The sequence below is a fragment of the Salmo salar genome, chromosome 13 (assembly GCF_965601325.2).
Source record: "Salmo salar chromosome 13, fSalSal1, whole genome shotgun sequence".
Lineage (NCBI taxonomy): Eukaryota > Metazoa > Chordata > Actinopteri > Salmoniformes > Salmonidae > Salmo > Salmo salar.
In genome coordinates, this window is record NC_138303.1 from 93,731,884 (window position 1) to 93,746,343 (window position 14,460).

The 14,460-nt window shown below is 44.8% G+C and overlaps 1 protein-coding gene and 1 long non-coding RNA gene across 2 annotated transcripts; one reads left to right on the forward strand and one right to left on the reverse strand.

Moving 5' to 3' along the window:
- Nucleotides 1–12,483, reverse strand: LOC106568199 (uncharacterized). Its single transcript, XR_006758391.2, has 3 exons — nt 12,270–12,483; nt 2,672–2,848; nt 1–1,957 (listed from the first exon to the last, which is right to left on the reverse strand). It is a non-coding gene; the product is annotated as an uncharacterized LOC106568199 (long non-coding RNA).
- Nucleotides 12,484–13,220: 737 nt separating this feature from the next.
- LOC106568198 (cytochrome b-c1 complex subunit 9) lies at nt 13,221–13,952 on the forward strand. The gene is made up of 2 exons (XM_014138326.2): nt 13,221–13,415; nt 13,630–13,952. Exons 1-2 carry the CDS (start codon nt 13,275–13,277, stop codon nt 13,675–13,677), a joined length of 189 nt encoding a protein of 62 aa, XP_013993801.1. The 5' UTR covers nt 13,221–13,274; the 3' UTR covers nt 13,678–13,952.
- Nucleotides 13,953–14,460: the final 508 nt, after the last annotated feature.

Consider the following 14,460-nt stretch of genomic DNA (forward strand, 5'->3'; position numbering starts at 1 on the left):
TTGCTCATAACTGAATACCCTTTATTTGAGGACCATGTCCATGGCAGACAGTGCCATCTTGTGGAAACAACTCACCTTCAATCTGCATTCTTAGGTTCTCCATTTTATTTAACTAGGCAAGTCAGTTAAGAACAAATTCTTATTTACAATGAAGGCCTACCAAAAGGCAAAAGGCCTCCTGCAGGGAAGGGAGCCTGGGATTTAAAAAAAATGTATTCAATATAAATATCGGACAAAACACACATCACAACAAGAGAGTCATAACACTACATAAAGAGAGACCTAAGACAACATAACAAGGCAGAAAAACATGACAACACAGCATGGTAGCAACACATGGTAGCAGAACAAAAACATGGTACAAACATTATTGGGCAAAGTCAACAGCACAAAGGTCAAGAAGGTAGAGACAACAATACATCATACAAAGCAGCCACAACTGTCAGTAAGAGTGTCCATGATTGAGTCTTTGAATGAAGAGCGTGAGATAAAACTATCTAGTTTGAGTGTTTGTTGCAGCTCGTTCCAGTCGCTAGCTGCAGCGAACTGAAAAGAGGAGCGGCCCAGGGATGTGTGTGCTTTGGGGACCTTTAACAGAATGTGAATAGCAGAACGGGTGTTGTATGTGGAGGATGAGGGCTGCAGTAGATATTTCACATAGGAAGGAGTGAGGCCTAAGAGGGTTTTATAAATAAGCATCAACCAGTGGGTCTTGTGACGGGTATACAGAGATGCCCAGTTAACAGAGGAGTATAGAGTGCAGTGATGTGTCCTATAAGGAGCATTGGTGGCAAATCTGATGGCCGAATGGTGAAGAACATTTAGCCGCTCGAGAGCACCCTTACCTGTCGATCTATAAATGATGTCTCCTTAATCTAGCATGGGTAGGATGGTCATCTGAATCAGGGTTAGTTTGGCAGCTGGGGTAAAAGAGGAGTGATTATGATAGAGGAAATCCAGTCTAGATTTAACTGTAGCCTGCAGCTTTGTTATGTGCTGAGAAAAGGACAGTGCACCGTCTAGCCATACTCCCAAGTACTTGTATGAGGTGACTACCTCAAGCTCTAAACCCTCAGATGTAGTAATAACACCTGTGGGAAAAGGGTCATTCTTCTTACCAAACCTTGTTCTGAACACCTCCAAAACAAAGGTCAAGGGTAGAGAAAGCTTGTTGGACACTAAGAAAGCTTTGTTGTAGAGCATTTAACACAAAATCCGGCGAGGGGCCAGCTGAGTACAAGACTATCATCTGCATATAAATGGATGAGAGAGCTTCCTACTGCCTTAGCAATGTTGTTAATGTAACTTGAGAAGAGCGTGAGGCCTAGGATTGAGCCTTGGGGTACTCCCTTGGTGACAGGCAGTGGCTGAGACAGCAGATGTTCTGACTTTATACACTGCACTCTTTGAGAGAGGTAGTTAGCAAACCAGGCCAAAGACCCCTCAGAGACACCAATACTCCTTAGCCGGCCCACAAGAATGGAATGGTCTACCGTATCAAAAGCTTGGGCCAAGTCAATAAAAATATCAGCACAATATTGCTAAGAATCAAGGGCAATGGTGACATCGTTGAGGACCTTTAAGGTTGCAGTGACACATCCAGAAACCAGATTGCATACCCAAGAGAATACTATAGACGTCAAGAAAGCCAGTCAGTTGATTATTGACAAGTTTTTCCAACACTTTTGATAAACAGGTCAAAATAGAAATAGGCCTATAACAGTTAGGATCAGCTTGATCTCCATGTCCCTCTGACATGTGAGAGAATCTGCAGTTGTTGCCGAACACACACTGGCCTGATGCAAAGGACAAAAATATAAGCATTACACAGATAAATCGTAAGGGTCTTTAATTCACACGACATGTTCCTTGTATCTTTAATTGTAGTCTTTACCAGTATTTAGAAACCTCCTGCATGGTTTCTTAGTCCGTTCATCATACAGGATAGCTGCTGTATCTGTGATGAGAGAAGAGGTGTCAATGTGTACATTAAAATCTACAGCCTATTACCACAAGTATGTCAGATGATAAAAACAACGGCAGAGATAGGGTCACTGTCAATTATTTTTAGAAAAGGACTTGAACCGAATTGCATTTGATCACATCCATCTGAATTTAACCCCAACCATCTCTTTTTGCTGTTATTTTGTCATTATATTACGTCTTCTGATTGGTTACTGTGTCAAACCTTTACGCCCTGATCTGATGTAGGAAACCAAGCCTAAGCACATTCCAGTAGCTTCATCGTATGGGCAGGTGGGGGAGTACTATTCATGTCTGTGTAAGTTTCCTGGTTCGTTATCTATATGTTTTGTGTATGCAATGTATGAGCTATGCCAAGATTTTCCTAATGTAGGACAATAAACGTGATAGTGAAAACACATTGGCAACTTGATGTTGGTCCTGCTGCCTGCCAAAATGCCAAGTAAATAAAGCCTTTTTAAATCAAGAAGTTCCTTCATCTGTTCTTCAAAAGTGCATTGATGGGAAAAGTAAGCCAAGTGATAGCCATCATTCCCCCCAAAAAAATTCTGCCAGTCCATAGACAACCCTTTATCTAAAAGCATCTCTCCATGAACATATAGTTTTAACTTTTTACACACTTGAGCGCACCAACACAATGTTTCTTCAGACTGAGGCCCCAACTATGTTGGACTGAAACTCTTCTTACCTCTGAAATGGTCAAACCAGGCTTTTTTAGATCTGTGTTGTTGAACACCGTACATGTGTTTTCTCCTGTTGTGCATGTTGTTCTGAAAGGGCCGGTCACAGTAGTCACAGTAATACCGCTTCACCATGGTTGAGATTCTGTCTTCAGTTCAGTCAGCTATAGAGTCACCTCATGTCTCTGAAACCAAACAATGGCTGTGTTCAAGAGCATCAAAACCGTGATGTATCATAAATTGTGACAGACTGACTGATCTACAAATAATAATGAGTTATTATTTTTGATGCAAGGTGATTTGTAGATCAGTCAGTCGATAGCACTGTTGAATGCAATGTCAAACAAGCCCAATGATTGAAAATATGACGGTCACATTACAGGACCCAATCGAAGTGCCAAGACCTTCAAGTGCTTACCCTGCAGTGAGTCAAGGGTTGGCAAACCCTTCTTGTGTAGAGCTACTGGGTGTGCAGGCTTTTGTGCCAAAATTACTCTCTACACACCTGATTGCATAGGCTACTAATCCTCCAACCCCCTGCTCATCAAGACTTTAGTTAGCTAAATCAGGGCTGGAGAAAGGGTAGTTTGAGAACCAAAGGCCAAACAATCTTACTGAAACATACAGTACAAGTCAAAAGTTGACACACCTACTCATTCAAGGGTTTTTCTTTATTTTAACTATTTTCAGCATTGTAGAATTATAGTGAAGACATCAAAACTCTGAAATAACACATATGGAATCATGTAGTGAGCAAAATAGTGTTAAACAAATCAAAAAACATTTTATATTTGAGATTCTTCAAACTAACCACCTTTTGCCTTGATGACAGCTTTGCGCACTCTTGGTATTCTCTCAACTAGCTTCATGAGGAATGCTTTTCCAACCGTTTTGAAGGAGTTCCCACATATGCTAAGCACTTGTTGGCTGCTTTTCCTTCACTCTGCGGTCCAACTCCTCCCAAACCATCTCAATTGGGTTGAGGACGGGTGATTGTGGAGGCCAGATCATCTGATTCAGCAATCCATCACTCTCCTTCTTGGTCAAATAGCCCTTACACAGCCTGGAGGTGTGTTGGGTCATTGTCCTGTTGAAAAACAAATGATAGTCCCACTAAGTGCAAACCTGATGGGATGGCGTATCGCTGCAGAATGCTGTGGTAGCCATGCTTGTTAAGTGTGCCTTGAATTCTAAATAAATCACAGACAGGGTCACCGGCAAAGCACCCCCACACCTCCTCCATGCTTCACAGTGCGAACCACACATGTGGAGATCATCCGTTCAACTACTCTGCTGCTCACAAAAACATCAGTTGGCACCAAAAATCTCAAATTTGGACTCATCAGACCAAAGGACAGATTTCCACCAGTCTAATATCTATTACTCGTGTTTCTTGTTCCAAGCAAGTATCGTCTTCTTATTGGTGTCCTTTAGTAGTGGTTTCTTTGCAGCAATTTGACCATGAAGGCCTGATTCACGCAGTCTCCTCTGAACAGTTGATGTTGAGATGTGTGTTACTTGAACTCTGTGAAGCATTTATTTGGGCTGCAATCTGAGGTGCAGTTAACTCTAATGAACTTATCCTCTGCAGCAGAGGTAACTCTGGGTCTTACTTTCCTGTGGCGGTCCTCATGAGAGCTAGTTTCATCATAGCGCTTGATGGTTTTTGCGACTGCCCTTGAAGAAACTTTCAAAGTTCTTGAAATGTTCCAGATTGACTGACCTTCATGTCTTAAAGTCATGATGGACTGTCATTTCTCTTTGCTTATTTGAGCTGTTCTGGCCATAATATGGACTTGGTCTTTTACCAAATAGGGCTACCTTCTCTATACCAACCCTAACTTGTCACAATACAACTGAATGGCTTAAACACATTAAAAAGGAAAGAAATTCCACAAATTACATTTCAACAAGGCACACCTGTTAAATGAAATGCATTCCAGGTGAGTACCTCATGAAGCTGGTTGATAGAATGCCAAGAATGTGCAAAGCTGTCATCAAGGCAAAGGGTGGCTACTTTGAAGAATCTCAAATATATTTTGATTTGTTTAACACTTTTTCGGTTACTTCATGATTCCAAATGTGTTATTTCATAGTTTTGATGTCTACACTATTATTCTACAATGCAGAAAATATAAAAAAATCAAGAAAAACCCTTGAATGAGTAGGTGTAGCCAAACTTTTCACTGGTACTGTATTTCACTTGTTGGCCTAACCCTCTGTACTGGTATAGCTCTACTACTCGCACTCCCCTCTACATTATTCATTTCCTCAGCATACAACAACTTCTGCACTACTCTAACCCTGGAAATCTCAACCTGCCTCTCTCGCACCGGACATTTCTGATCCCCGGCCTCATGGGCACCCCTCCACACGAGGGTGGTATTGAAGCTATGGAACATTTTCTTCTGCAACGTGACGCTAATGAACTACCTTCCAGTGCCTGCATTATAACATTGGCTGAAATAGTACTCACACATAACTATTTCATGTTTCTAAATGATTTCTTTACTCAGACGAAGGGTACTGCTATGGGATCCCCCATGGCTCCCTAACTATGCTAATTTGTATGTGGGTTACATGGAGAAACAGTCTATTTTCAATCCTCTCTCAAAAAAAATCTTGCCTCACATCATTATTTGGAAACGGTATATTGATGATATTTTTGTTCTATGGAGGGGTGATGCAAAACAGCTCCAGGCATTCCATGCTTTTCTTAACCCCTGTTCTGAGCATCTGAGATTTACTATGCAATCTGATACACGTCAAATCAGTTTTCTTGATCTTCTGATCTTGTGTGAAAATAATGTTCTATACACTGATCTTTACAGGAAACCTACTGATCGTAACAGTTTGTTGAGGGCTGACAGTTGTCACCCACTTCCCTTGAAAAATAGTTTGCCCTACAGCCAATTCTGTCGAATCAAAAGAATTTGCAAAAAACAATCAGATTTAGACAGAAATATGGCTTAGACGCAAAGAAAGTTCAAAGAGAGGGGGTACAAAAATGATCAGATTAATATTGCCATTGAGAAAATTCAAAACAAAATGAGACATGACCGTTTTCAAGGTCAGTCTCGCAAAAAGACGCATTCTTGCATTCTAACTACCCGCTATTCAAAGCGCTCTGAACAAATTAAAGGAATCATTCACAAACATTGGCACATTCTAAAATACGATGATCGTCTCGGTAATGTGTTTTCGGACCTTCCTTTGGTCGTATTCTCGCGGGGCAGAAATCACAGAGATCAATTGGTACACTCTGATTTACCACCCCAAGATATTCCTGAACAACGTCTATTTGCGCCTCTACTGGATGGAAATTACAAGTGTAATGGCTGTGCTCAATGCAATGGCACTTATAAATGTAGATCCTTCAAACACCCACAAACAGGGAAATCGATCCCAATCAAAGGTGTTATTACGTGCTCCACTAAGGCAGTCATTTATCTTATAACTTGTCCTTGTGGTAAAAATGATGTGTGTAAAACAAAGCGCGAATTAAAAGTACGTATCTCAGAGCATCGTAGCACCATTAGGTGCAAAAACTTGACTTACCCAGTTGCGGCCCACTTTTTGGAAGCAAACCACTCGATTACGTCTCTGTGTTATATTGGTATCGAGGGGGTGACCTTGATAATTTATTGTTAAAATGAGAGGCTGCTTGGATCTTTAACTTAAAGACCCTTGCTCCCTTCGGTCTCAACATAGACTTTGATCTGAAGCCATTCTTGTGACTATTGTGACTTTGCCACTGTAATTGTTTGTAAGCTTGTGTAGTCTAAAATGAATCTATGATCGTATGCTATCCATTTGTTTTTTGTATGCTGTCCTTTGTATGCCATTTTTATATTTGAGAATTAACCAATGATATTAGGCCACACATGGCCATGATTACAGACACCTGTGTGTCTTTTGACACTATATAAATGAGTCATCCGCAGTGTTTGTGATTATACCCTGATGAAGACAGCTTGGCTGTCGAAACGTTGGATATTACATTTTTGCATCTGAACTCCTAGAGTGTTCTCTTCCTTATTTTCAAGTTTTCTACTCCGCTAGCCAGACCTCGCCTTAATAGGTGTGCGTTTCTTTTTCATCACCCCTACAACTAACACATACCACTACTTTCCCCAATGCTACACATTCCTTTGTCTCATGCCCTTCTGCACACTTCTCACACCTAGGAACCTCCCTCCTACACACTGCTGCCACATACCCATAAGCTTGACTCATGTAACAACGTCATGTATTTGGCACAAAAGCTCGTACAGAATAACTTATATATCCTAACATCACGTTGTTGACTCAACATCAAAACTCAAAAGGACAGACAATGACTCTCACGCGGCCGTCACCACTCACACCACCCTGTCTGTGTCGCACCAAACGACGAGCATCACAAACACCGGGAATCTTTCCCTTCAGGTGGTCAACTTTCACATTTACCCCTACCCCAGTAATCACTCCTCTCAATGGCGCCCTTTCGATGAGAGCAAAACGAAAGTTACATATGTAACCACGGTTATGTGAGCTATTGGATCACTCCAATATGGTATCCTTCCGCTCGACAGGATACTTTCCTTGTAAGAATTTCAGATTAGTCCCGTGTTCTGGTTGGTGCTGCAGCTGACACCCTTAAATAGCTGCCGACGCACTACTCCCACCTCAAGTTCTTTTCGACGCGTAGTAGATCACAACAAGAGGATTGGAGTGATCCAATAGCGCAAATAACTGTGGTTACATTCGTAACCTTATGTAGCACTATTTTGGATCACTACAATATGGTATCACAATACCAGATTAAATCAGTGAACTAGGCATGGCCAGACAAGACCAAAGTCCCATAGGACTGAGCCCATGGCAGTCATGGTTGCGGTTTCCCTCCACCCCCCTCCAGGGAAGTGGAGGCAACACCCAACATGGCCATCCCGACCTGGTTGGCCGCAGCACTATTGACTCAATAGTGCCTAGCAAAAGTGCCAGTTGGCCAAGACACAAATTTCATCAAGGGGAAATCTTCGGAGCAGGGCCTACGATGTAGCTACTCTTCTAGTAGAATGCGCCACCAAAGCAGATGGCAAAGGCCAGCCAGCTAGCTGATATGCTGTAGTAAGTGTCCATAGTCCAATGTGAGAGTGGACATGCGCTTAGCAAGCCAGGAGGGGATGAGGGCCACATTACAGTCCTCCCCATCTGATGACCGTATTCCCCCCCTGGGGTGATGCGTTGTCATGGCAGCACTCCTCCGGCCGCTTTGGGGGCCCTCCTCCAAACTCAGTATGGCTGAGGAGTTGATCCGTCTCGAATGTCAGGCGGAAAGGATAATGACGGCGACGACGCCCTCTCTCCATGCTGGAGACGAGTTGGAGTTGGGTGACAGTGCTTCAGTGTTCCGAGCACATCAAGGATCGACCCAGTCCACATCGCCATCTGTAGCTGGGAGCACCGCTACGGAGGCACCCCCAGTGGTGACGGAAGCAACACAGGAGTTTTTAGCGAGAGTGGCTACCGCTTTTGATATCAAGCTGGAAGAAGCACCATCTGATTAGCTCCTTATACCAATCTGCCCCAAGTTCGCTTTGGCAGTCCGCGAATACTGGAGCAAGATGGGAGGGTGCTTCCATTGCGACATCCAGACCAGGCCGTTGACTCTCCTAAGGGATGCAGAGTCCTTGGGGCTAGACCACTATCGGGTGATGGATGACATGGTGGCTGCCTTGATCCTCCCTGACAAGGAAATTGTTGGCAAGGTGCCTCGCCTCAAACCAGGACCTGAAAGAGTTAACAATGGGACCCTCTCCATCATGGCATGCCTTGTAAACACGGCTACGATGCTGTAATCCTACCTCTCCCTGTTGATCCCTCACCTCCTAGGGGGTGGTGATGAGCTTCTTAAGGAGGCCACAGAGGTGTCAAGGCTTCTCACTATGCTCCAGACGGACATGGCACGTGCCAACGGCAAGGCTTTGGCTTCAGTGGAGACTTCACACCTCCATCTTTGGCTGGCACAGTCTAAACTGCCAACGCCAGTTCAGTAAACATTCTTGGAGCTCCCCTTCACGCCAGGTTCCACCTTTGGGCCAGGGGTGGACAACATCATACAGCAGACTACAAAACTACGCAAAGACAGAGACTTTGCAGGAGTTCTTGGCAACTGCGTGCCCTACACCCGCCCCTCAGAGGAGCTGGAAGACAGGGCAGGGCGCTCTAGCAACATCTTGGCCCCCCTCCTCCCCCGCCTAGACAGGGAAATGGGAACCAGCATTTCACACCCCAACAGCACAAGGACAGGTGTCGTGACAACCCGTACAAGCAGAGGCAAGCAGATAAAAAGGATGGGCCCCGGCAGTACTCCTGAAGTGCTGGCAGTCGGCCTCGGCTGTCTCTCCCATGCCCAAAAGACAAACTGGGGGAGGCAGGTGGAGTCTCCCTGGGTACTGGGCACAGTCCTGAGGGGATACAAACTACAGTTCCGATGCCGACCACCGTCCTACAGGGCCACCTGGGTCACCTTGGTGGCAGATGGGGTGAGGAAGGAGGTGCTCCGGTTGGAGATAGCCTCGCTCATGAGCAAGGATGCAATAAGGAAGGTAGAGCCGCTAGAATGGCTAAGTGGGTTCTATGTATTTCTTAGTTCCGAAAAAGGACGGCAGCTTTCAGCCAATCCTGTACCTGCGCGGCCTCAACAAATGTTTAAACGAGCTCAAGTTCAAGATGCTCTCGCCAGTGCAGGTGTTGCAGGCAGTCTTAAGCGGCCAATGGTTCACCGCTCGACCTGAAGGATGCGTACTTCCACGTTCCTGTTAATCAAGATCTCTGGAAGTACCTCCCATTCGGCTTCTCACTTGCGCGGCGTACATTCACAAAGTGCATGGACGCAGTCTTAGCGCCTATCACGTCCCAGGGCATTTTAGTGCTGAACTACCTGGACGACTGTGTGTGCTCAATCAAGTGAGCAAGCTACAGCAGACTCAAGGATAATCTTGAAACACATTCAAGACCTGGGCCTCAACCTAAACAGAGAGAAGAGCAACCTGACTCCCTCACAAACGGTGGTCTTCTTTTGATCGACTCAACTCTTATGAGAGCATTTCTCCCTCAGGTGAGATTGGAGAAGATACAGGCCGTGTCCGTATTAGAGTGCCAGAAGTTACTCGGTCTACTCACGTCGGCTTCTCTGTTGATTCCGCTGGGCCTTCTACACCTCAGGCCACTCCAGCGATGGTTCAACTCTCACCAGCCACACCAGAGATGACACAGATATAGTCAGCTATCGGTGACAAATGCATGTGTGAAGACTCTGTTGAAACGGCCCTCTCCCTCCTTCCTGTTGGAGGGAGTGATACTGAACAGAGCCCACCGAAGGAAGCTAGTGTGCACCGATGCCTCGCTAGCGGGTTGGGGGGGGGGGGGGGGGGGGCAGTGTTCAGAGGCATGGCAGCAAGCGGACATTGGAGCCCTCCATGGCACTCAAACAGTTCCTGCTCTACTTGGAGGGGAAGCATGTAATGGCCAGATCAGACAACACCACGATAGTGGGGTATATCAATCACCAGGGGGGACTGAGATCCAAGCCATTTCGTGGAGGTGCCGTGGAGCTCTTGCTGTGGGCTCAGACTTAGCATCACTGCGGGCAGCGCACATCCCCAGGGTCTTGAACTGGGCAGCGGACATGCTTTCGAGAAATGGCCCACCGGAGGGGGACTAGAGTCTACACCCTCAGGTGGTGTTACAGCGTGGGAAAGGTTTGTGAGAGCGCAGGTGGACCTGTTTGAATCTCAGGAGAACACTCATTGTCCCAGCTGGTTCTCGATGTCGGACCCTGCAGGCCCTCTGGGTTTGGACGCCCTTGCTCACAATTGGCCGGCAACGACACTATGTTCCCTCCATTTCCCCTAATCACAGCTAGGCTAAACAGGGTCAGTTTAAAGGGCCACCGTCTGCTCCTGATAGCCCCATACTGGCAGAGACGACTATGGTTCAGCCTCCTGTTGTCCCTCCTCTCTGGGATCCCATGGCAGATGCCAATGAGGCCCGATCTGCTTTTTCAGGCTTGGGGACGCTCTGGCATCTTGACCCACATTGCCTTCAGCTTTAGGCTTGGCCCCTGAGAGGCATAAATGGGACAATATGAATTCAGGACAATGTGGTGAACACATTGCAGAAAGCCAGGGCTTCCTCCACCAACGTGTCATATCAAATGCGGTGGGACATATTCTGTACTGTGTGGGTCATAATGTTGCCCCCGAGTTGTGTGATGTACAAACGGTTTTACACTTTTTACAATCACTGCTTGATGCAGGCCAAGCAGCATCTACTTTGAGAGTGTATTTGGGAGCATGTTTAGTCCTGCAGTGGCCTGCTCTTGTTAAGCTAACTACTGCAGAGCTCATCACCGTGGAACACACAAGAGTCTAGGCAAGATGGCTACGTACATTGAGAAATAAGTGTGGTGCGCCTAGGAACACGTGACTCACTCTCTGGGTAGAACTGCAAGCCCGCCAGAGTGAAACATACACAGACTCCCGATCTTGTGGAGTTCGGCGTGGTCCCAGAGCTCGAAGGCTAACCGGGAGGGTTCCGATGGACAGACAAGACACAGACAACTAGCGCCGCAATACTGGTCGACCAAACTGAGTGTCGCCCAGGTTGGTACACAAGTAATTAAATACAAGGACAAAACCCAAACGAGATGGCACAAGCCAAACCGAGTCGGGGGGACAGCAGAGGACCCAGGTGGAGGCGCTAGCTAGCTAGCTAGCTAGCTGCTCCAAGCTATTGAATAGCTGCAGGTATACTTCTGCGCTTATAGACTAACATAGAGCTCTTACCAAGGACATCCTCTCTGGAATGAGCCGAGAAAAGGAAGTGGTGGGAGTAGAGTGGCAGCAGCTATTTAAGGGGGTCAGCTTCAGCACGAGGACTAATCTGAAATTCTTACTCGGAATGTATCCTGCCGAGCAGAAGGATACCATATTGGAGTGATGCAATATAGTGCTACATAACAATTAAACTTTTTTGTCCCCATTAGTTTAACGCGGAGCGCCTGCTCCCTCTTACCAACAGAAACACAAGACCACTTCTTCTGGTTACCTTCACCAATTCCACAGCACCCAACTCTGTTTTCACCCACCTTGAAACCACAAAAGGATCCACTTTTTCAAAAAATGTCACTCCTACTGTCACAGACTCATCTTTATCCTGACCACACCTACCACCTCTGATACTTCACCCTCATTTACTTCCATTTCTCCTCCTGTCTTCGATCCGGCGTACAGTTCATTCTGCTTACACTTTCGACCATTCTTCTTGAACAAATCATCTCCCCTTTTCCCACCATTTTTAACCAACTCTAGCTCACACTCTCTCTCACACACACACACACACACACACACACACACACACACACACACACACACACACACACACACACTCTCTCTTCAACCTCCTCTACCTCTCTTTTCCCCTCTATTCCTCCTCCGTATTCCAAGTATACGTCTCCTTATGATAATACTGCACTACTCCTGACATACATCTTGTTCTTGCCCTCTCAAGGGATGCCATTTAACCAGCTGCCACAATCTCTGTACAATCAGAACAAACCCCTCAGAATGTAGAGCATCCCACGCTGTAAAGCAGCTGCTTTGTCTTCATGTTCTTCTTTGTCAGTAGCTACCAAGAAGCTTTACCATTTCAAACACGCGCACTCTTCCAACCACCACCCAACCACTTCCTCCCCAACAGCCTTCAGCAAAGACTGTCACTGTCCAAATGTATAATTTCTTCTTCAGGTAGTAGCTATATCACGTAATGTTCTTCTTCTTTAAATTTGTATTGGCGGATCGCAACCGAGAGGTGCAAACACCGCCCCCTGTTGTACTGGAGTGTGAGGCCTCTATCAGAGAGGATGAGTTAGAGAGGCCAAACTCGGAGGAAAATCTGTCTCCCTCCAGCAGGTGGCGTTATTTCGACCACAAAGCAAAGAGGATTTGTATGGAAGTCAACCAAAGAATGTATGGTTTATTTGATTGAATATAAGTTTCGTAATGCTTAGGTTGTTAGCAGTGTAATGACATAAGTAGGACACGTGACATCCCTGCAACTTTCAGAAAAAAACACTATATCGTGGTGGTCTCGAGATGGCTATGCATATTCATGTTATGAGGCTAGTAGCATAGCATCTCTCCATTGAATACAGGCATGCATTTAGCAGCGTCGTTGGGGTTAAGGTTAGGTTCAAAATCATATTTTAACAAGATTAATTGTAGAAACAGGCGGGGTTTAGAAATAAGTATCACTTTGTGGCTGTGGTAGTTAGTGACGACCTCGAACAGCTAGTAACTGCAACTACAGGTTGGATCTCCTCTAGCGGGTTTGCTGTCTATCCAGCTTAGCTACTCCGCAGTTTGCCATCATTATACTTGTATGATAAGTATGTAAGTGTTTACTCTCAAAGACCATTTATGTTATATCGTCAGTATTTTGTTTTCACGTTTACTTTGGCGCACATTGATATGACGCACATGTTTAGAACTACATTTCCCATCATACTTTGGTTTAATTTAATAGTCGTCATTTCCTCCTTTCTCGAAATCACCACCAGTTAACATGTCGCTCGCTAAAGGTGTCTACAATTTGCTCTTCAGGAGAACGTCTACTTTTGCCGTTACCATCATGGTCGGAGCAGTGTTTTTTGAACGAATGTTTGACCAGGGAGGCGATGCCATATTCGAGCAATTGAATCGGGGGGTAAGTCTACTGATAGATCTTCCCGCAGCATACGTCTGACCTTGCTAAGGACAAACGACCGCCTGCCTAGGCGTTTAGCTAACCTAGCTAGCTAGTTGTTTATGTCCATCAGCTATTTGATTAGCTAGCTAGTTCATTTAACTCTTCATAGGAAGGATGCATCATAGGTCGTTACACGTATAATTCAACTTTCAATGTTGTGTTTTGTTCGTAGAAACTATGGAAACACATCAAACACCAATACGAAACAGAGGAGGAATAGAAGTGGCCTGGCGATGTTCCGGTGGAAAAGAAGCCAACGCCACTCTTTTCAGTGTTCTATTCCCCTGAGTCGGTCTTCATGGACCATCAGCTGCATGGACATTGATCTGTCACGACGAGACTGACTACCAGGAACTTCATGGGCGTTAGACTTGTCAGAACTCAGAAAATCATGGAAGTGTTTCCTATCAATTGTTATTGTCATGCCCTCATGTTCCTCACAATTTGTAAATGTACTGATAAGTTAAAACTGTTAATAAACTCAACATAAACCTACACGTTTCGAATCGTAGAATCAGAAAACTAGCAAGCATTTCTTGACATTCTCTTGTTGGGTAATATTATTCCCTGCCATGACTGATGGTACTAGGTTGGCATTCCATTGTACAAAATAATTCACTGTATCAAAGTTCTATAGTATTTATTTTATTTATTTTTATTTAACCTTTATTTAACCAGGTAGGCAAGTTGAGAACAAGTTCTCATTTACAATTGCGATCTGGCCAAGATAAAGCAAAGCAGTTCGACAACATACAAAAACACAGTTACACATGGAGTAAAACAACATACAATCAATGATACAGTAGAAAAAAAATAAGACTATATACAATGTGAGCAAATGATGTGAGTTAAGGGAGGTAAAGGCAAAAAAGGCCATGGTGGCAAAGTAAATAAAGTATAGCAAGTAAAACACTGGAATGGTAGATTTGTAATTTGAAGAAAGTTAAAATATAAATAATATGGTGCAAAGGAGCAAAATAAATAAATACAGAAGGGGAAGAGG